Source organism: Bidens hawaiensis, unplaced genomic scaffold, assembly GCF_021521415.1.
Source record: "Bidens hawaiensis isolate Kalapana, Puna unplaced genomic scaffold, B.hawaiensis_p1.1 tig00024004_1, whole genome shotgun sequence".
Taxonomy (NCBI): Eukaryota; Viridiplantae; Streptophyta; class Magnoliopsida; order Asterales; family Asteraceae; genus Bidens; species Bidens hawaiensis.
Window position 1 is genome coordinate 295,610 of NW_027493779.1, and position 7,312 is coordinate 302,921.

General features: G+C 35.3%; 1 protein-coding gene across 1 annotated transcript; it reads right to left on the bottom strand.

Annotated features, from left to right (window-relative positions):
- Positions 1-677: 677 nt before the first annotated feature.
- On the bottom strand, positions 678-6,378 carry LOC143568542 (putative protein phosphatase 2C 57). The gene is made up of 4 exons (XM_077054674.1): positions 6,110-6,378; positions 3,479-3,673; positions 2,122-2,333; positions 678-1,274 (listed from the first exon to the last, which is right to left on the bottom strand). The coding sequence occupies exons 1-4, from the start codon at positions 6,305-6,307 to the stop codon at positions 698-700; spliced, it is 1,182 nt and encodes a 393-aa protein (XP_076910789.1). The 5' UTR covers positions 6,308-6,378; the 3' UTR covers positions 678-697.
- Between the last annotated feature and the right edge of the window lie 934 nt (positions 6,379-7,312).

The following is a 7,312-nucleotide window of genomic DNA, read 5'->3' on the forward strand; positions in this document are numbered from 1 at the left end:
CTCGTTCCTAACACATGTGACAATCTGGTTTCAACCTACAACTTAACTAATCCTATCTACCATGCTCGATCAATCATGTGAGTTGATTTTCATTTTGTTAAGAGAAAAAGTCCTATAGATTAGTTCATGTAATTAGCATATTAAAATGACAGTGAAATATAAAATTATATAATTAGCATATCATACTTGCACCCAACCTTGAGAATCACATTATGTGAACTTTCAGAACAAACCGTGTATTCGAGCACCTAACTTAAGGTCGAAGTCGAGCGCAAGCAGTAAAACATAACTACTACTAATAATAATAAGGTTTCTAGAGATCACTAGTCAATCAGACCGTCAACTGAAATACATTCTCACACAAAGGGAATGCAACAAACCTTGTTGATCAAAAGGGTACCAAACGATGAAATGGATACCACCGACTTTGATATTCAAAAGCACAACAATATGATATAAACTGAAGCAACCAAGACTATTAGGTTTTCTTTGAAGATCAAAACTCCTGTTACCTACTACCGGGTTACAGATTCAAATCAACAAATCACGTACAAACTCCAGGAGCAACAATAAACCTAGGTCGGCCGCATATGTTACACTTGTAACAACTAACTTCTCAACAACAGTACCATTAACAAAACTGAAACTGAAAAGAACGAGAACGAAAACGAAAACAAAAACCTACCCACCTGGGTGGTCAAGTTTCCAAACCATCCAAAAAGCTTTGCAACTCCTTCAACCCTTCCGCAGAAATACTCCGCTGCACCCGCCTCCCCCACGGGACCACCAAATTCCGCGGCGCCTCAGCCTGAAAGCAAACCACAACAGCAGATAAGTTGTCCCCACTGTTCCTCTTCAATGCCTCGTTAACCAAGTCTTTGCTGCATAAAACCGGATCGTTGTGTTCTTGCAGTCTCCTTCTAGCAAAGTCAACTGCATTTTGACTCATGAAAACATCCCAAATCCCGTCACATCCTATGATCAGAAACTCGTCCTCTTCGGTTAACTTTGTCATCATCAACTCGGGTTCGGAGCTCAGGGGCCCACTTCCATGACCATCTTGGTGCTTCAGTCCCTCCATGTGCCAGTCACCAATAGCACGGGCCACATTAAGTTGTCCATTCAGATAACCGTCATCAACGTATCCTCCGGAAGCTTCTATGCGCTTCTTTTCTCTAATGCACATAGGTTTGTGGTCCTTAGACATCTCGATTGCTTTGCCCCGGCGGCAGAGAACAGCCCGGCAGTCTCCGGCATTTGCCACCACCAAAGAGCTGCAGACATTTACAGATATGAGTGTTAGGGTGTATAAGATGAATATTTTCACTAAAACAATCAAGGTTTCAGGTAAATAAGTGAAATTTCCACCATTGGCAAGATATAATAAACCAAAATTGATCCGATCAATTACAGAAAAATATATTATTTTTGACTATCTACATCAATTATATTTCAATCACTTGATGAAAAAATGTGTTTATGCATAGATGTTTAAATTTATTCGTAGATAAGCATGTTAAAAGAAAACATACATAATATCTCGATATATAAGTACCGGGTATAGAATTTACTATTCCCGTTATTGCTGTTAGAAAAAAACTGTTTTTCCAACAAAAAGTGTTGAAAATACACATCTAACAAAAGAAATAAAATAAATTGAATGTCTTATGAAGTAGAAAACATACACAAGAAATTGTGTATAGATTAAACGAAGAATTTACATAAAAGAAAGTTAAAAGACCACATTTTACAAGTGTTATAACTTAGAAGGCCTAATTTTTAAATCACTTTAGGCCTCTTAAAGTTGAGGCATCTGTGTGTGTGCAGTCAGAACTTAAAAAGAGAACAATTAAATAAACAGGAACCAAAGAAAGCACTTTTTTAGCATATTCGATGTCTGTTATGAAACCAATGGCAAAAAATTGGTTCTTCAACTCCTATTATTCAATGATTCTCACACACACACACACAAGCACACACCCGATTCATAAGCAAATGGGTTAAAATAAAAACATTCTAGAGATAGCATTTAGAAAGAGTTTAGGACCAGGCCAACCTTTAGAAAGCATCTGGTTACAAAGTGAAGAAAACTAAAAAGCATTAAAAAAAACTGAACCAAACCTCCCAATAACAAGAGCAGCCAATGCGGTTGTACCAGAAGCAAGATCAGCATCCAGCATGCAAGCTTCAGCAAACGCAGAGTCAGTCTGTGCAAATGCGGAAGCAATAACCCTCTCGATCTCTCTTGGGAAATCATCATCTTCAAATATAAATCTGGGCAAATGCTCACACGCAAAGTCAGCTGCATGTTTTCCTCCATGTCCATCAAAAACCTGAAATACCATAATAAGTTAACCCATTAAAGATAAATAAAACAAAACCCAAGTTTGACCCGAACTCAAAAGATAAAATAAAGAGTTAAGTGCTATTTTAGTACAAGTGGTTTGTTCAATTACGCAACTTTAATATTGTTTTTGAATTTATTGCAAATCGCCACCTCACTTTCTAAAACTTGCTATTTTAGTATGTTTTTCTAACCCCGTCTATTTTGTCCGTTAAGTTAGGGGTAAATTGGTAATTTCGATTATTTTATTTATTTTCTCTTTTGAGCTAAATGCCATTTACATACCTGTGGTTTGTTCAATTATGCAACTTTAGTGCCTTTTTTTGAATTTATTGCAGCTGGATACTTGAATTAGTTTTGGATACATAGGCAAACCAAGAAGAGACATCACATATTACAATTAAAAGATCATCTCTAACCCTAAATGAACACCCCCCCCCCCAACGCGCTCATTGATCCTTCAAACCCATGCTTTGCCCATGTAATTTGTCAACCGCCGTTCATCTACAAGTTCAATTGATGTTATTCTAAGAGGTGCAAAGATGTGGGATTGTTATTTGGCTTGATCCTCCGATGTGTTAAAGAGCTACTGTTTTCATACCCGAACTTTTGTAAAAAAATCAATGCACAAAGAAAATGAAAGAAAAATGGCAAAGATGAACTCGGATCTTGAGCTACTAGAAGTAAATTGGCAATCAAGAACAAAAGGCTAAAAAATATGTTATACATTTCATGGCTGTTTTTCATCTTCTATCATGTATTTTAGTTACCTTTTAATTGTAATATGTAATATCTCTTTTGGTTTGTTTTATCTATCCAAAACTAATCAAAGTATCCAGTTTCAATAAATTCAAGAATAGGTACTAAAATTGCATAATTGAACAAAACACGGATATAAAAATGGCACTTAACTCAAAAGAAAAAATAAATAAAATAATCAAAATTACTAATTTGCCCCTGCCTTAACGAACAAAATAGACGGGGTTAGAAAAAAAACTAAAATTGCAAGTTTCTGAATAGTGAGGTAGCCATTTGCAATAAATTCAAAAACAGTACTAAAGTTGCGTAATTGGACAAACCACAAGTACTAAAATGGCACTTAGCTCTAAAATAAAAAACCATGAGAAAACATACGGCATAAAAGGCAGCGGGTCCTTCAAATGGATTCTTGCCACCATAGTCATTGACAAAACTGTCAGCACAGATATATACATCCTCCATGGTTCCACGGAACCCAATATTGGCCCAACCTCCGGACCGCACAATCGGTAAGAACTCAGGTTCACGATCTTCTGGTTCAACAGATGCATCTGTAATCCTTCCCCTTCCCTATATAAGTTATGGTAACCAAATTAGCACAAATAATAGTTACTAATTGACTTGACAACAACATAAAATCACCCTCGTGTTTTTTGGGGACAAATTTAACAACAAAAAGATATCATCATAGCACACGTGGGTTGAAAAGTTAAATCACTAATCAGTGTAAAGCATACACGAACTGCGACCTTACAGACTTAGTTATACAATTATGATTAACTGAGAAATGAAAAATACTAATAAAATACTAAACAGACTTGCCAAATAAATAAATAGTATTAATCCTTATATCCTAATTAATATGATAATACTTGAGTAATAATAATTTAGTTCATATCGCAAACACAAAAAGCACTCCCATCTAATTACATGTTGAGTTTCAAGCAACTTCTCTAAATATATTGTCATTTATACTAAAAATAGTTCATAAAAAACCTATTAAGGAAAGCAAGGAAAGTCTAGTTCATGTCTACGAACTTCATACATGATCCACTAGAAACAGGCCAAGTGAGCCAGGTATTCTCACATATTGGCTGCGTGCCAGTTGAGTTTATTAAAAAACAAATACTTTTCTGATTTCATATGTCCCTAGGTAACTAAATGCGCAAAGGGCTAGCTCGTCTCTTAGGCAGAAAAAAGTAACTACCAAGAAAAGATAAGTGTAACGAAAATAAAAATAAAAATATATATAATAGGCATAGAATATCATTTATTTAATACTATTTTACAAATATAATAAAAGGCCAAATATAGTTTTCTCTTAAACAAAGTCCAAATGAGGTGTTCTACTTTTCATCGTAGTTTGATCACGCATTGCTTCATATAATACTTTTTAGAAGTGATATGACTATAAAAAGAACTTAGCAAAGTCAAGTCAAAACAAGGAAGCACAAGCTAGTTCACCCCTTTTTCAGGCTGGCTACGCCCTTTGTTTCAGATTGGTTTAGGCCTGATTTTGGTAGGGTTGGTCGAAGTGCTCACCTTGCCTGCACCTGGTCCAAGGTGCTCACCTCAATTTCACTTATGTAAGAACTCGCCTAACATGTGTCCGAGACGCCTTGTGTGTGTTTGACAAAACAATAAACATACATACGTTCAGTGATTTAACATGACAATATCCTTGGCAAATGTTTTGTAAAGGAATCCAAAAACTAGAGAGCGTGTTATTTCATACTGATACAGTACCAATTTCCCGCGACCATAACTGATTAGAACCCAATCCCAAAATACTAAAGACTGGTACCAAATAGCTTTTTTCAGTGATATGCCAGACAAAAAAAAATAAAAAAATAAAAAATAAAAAGAAAACCACATCCACCATACCCAGTAAAATCCCACGTAAAGCTATTAGTAGTTCTGGGGAGAGTAGGATGTAGGCAAACCATACCTCTATCCCTAAGCATAGAGAGGTTTCTTCCAGAGAGACCCCCGACTCAAAAGATCATATGAATAAGACAATTTGAAGGGAATACAAAATTCAACACTAGAACTCTAAACATCAGAGAAAAACAACAAATATAATAGATTAATATATAATAATAATAATATATAAAAATGGTGATACTAGTAATGAATAATAAAGCTATATAACAATAATTTAAAAATAAAAATATTAAAATATTTTATCGTTTAGCACTAAAAAGTAGGTACACAAACTAAAAACCTGAAGTATCAGTATATCAAAAGAAAATATCATAGTGCCATGTGACAAAAGGTAAACGAAGCTCCTAAGATATTTCTAACCCAAAGACTATACATTCTCTTTACCTTAATTCTACGTCTCTAAGAATTCCTATCCTCAACCATGTCTTCAGAGAGAGAGGTGCAGGTGTAGCAAATCTTGCTTAATCCTCTCTTCCCAAGTCAATTTGGGTCGGCCTCTACCCCTCTATGCTAGACACAAAAAACACGTGAAAAAAAATATCTCCGGGTAGAAGTGTTACAGCAAAAAGTAGTTTATAACGATGAATTACAGTGAAACAAACGATTGGACACTCGAACAAAATCAATCAAATTTTGTATTCCAAAAGCAAAGAGTTGCATTTTCTTTTGAATAAGTGGGTTTCAAACAAAGAGATTAAATTAGACAAAAGGGTGTAAGAAAAAAGCTGCGTTTCATGGTTCCAATTTGTCTATCACACTACAGCGTAGAAATGAGAGATGAAAATTGCAATATAACTTTTGATAGCTATAAGCAAAAGATTAGTGGTCTGAAATAAATATATACATACTAACACCCATGATTATAGAGAAAATTTGGTATGTATTAGTGAATTTTTGCAATTAGTGACTGGATATGTATATTTGGTAATTTACATATAAATTCCAATCCAGCCTCTACAACACTACAGTTAAAGTAAAGATAAATGAGAAAATATAGAGAAATGAAACCTGGGCCAGAAATGACAAGAAGCCAAATGAATTAAGAAACACCAAAATGATTACCAGAGATGGGTGTCGAAGGAGAGACTTGTTCTTAATAGAGGAGGAGGAGTCTACGAAGTCACCACCACCGTTGAGGCACCGACGGTAGATTGGATGAGGAGGTTTACCATCAGCTGTTGTTGTTGAAGATGAAGAGGATGTTGTTGTCTCATTATTATTATTATCCAAAAACATAACTTTCTTAATTCCTTCTTCCATTGTCCATCACTTCCCAAAAACAAAACAAAACCCTACCTACCAACCTCTTTATTTATTTATTTATTATTATTATTATTATTATTATTATTATTATTATTGTAGATCTGGGTATCGGATTTTATGAGTGCAATAAGACACAGACTCCGACGACGACGACGACGACGACACGAAATTAAATTAATTAAAATAAATTAGATGGATGGGAATGGGATGTTGCCACCTCTATTTGCCTTATACAACACGTGTCGTCTTCTTAACCATATCATCCATTCATTTAACAAAGTCTTTTGTTTCAAAATAAAAATAAATGTTTGGTACTATATTGTGCCAACCCTAGAACTTGATCTTCCGTGTTAATCATGTCCGACACCAATCTAGACATACAATTAAACTCAGTAGTGTACTCATGATGAGTTCTTTTTCGTGCATTGAGATTTCAGAATTTCAGCTCTACTTTCTCCACTACTGCTTTTCCATCGAAACGTTTCATCACCATTTACTTCAATAGCTTTAATCTCGCTCTTAGTCTTTCGTTGCTCAATTTTATCCCACTAGAAGAGAGTCTCATCATCAAATAAAATAACTATCTGGAAAAGCCTACTGCTTGGTTTGGATGACATTCACTAATACTGAGGACCTTATCTATAACAATTATCCACTGTAAAATTGTCTACTGCATCTTCCAAACCAGTCAACTTTGGTGGGTCACAACTTTTGAGCGAATTACAATTTCACTCCACGGTTTCTTTCTTTTCATGAATAACTTTCACTGACTTGACCACACTTGTATCAGTCCTTTCAGTTTCAGTTGGTTTCTTAGCCTGCTCAGTGGTCTTTGTATTATTCTCCCTGGGTTTCTTAGTGGTCTTGGTATTGCTTCCAGCAGGCTTATAAGTTTGAAGGTTCTTGAGAGTGTTAGCAAGCAATCGTGGCATAAAGGTATTGAACAAGTGTGTTATCTCTATGGTGATAGCATCTCTAACAGCTTGGTCTATCTACAGTCCT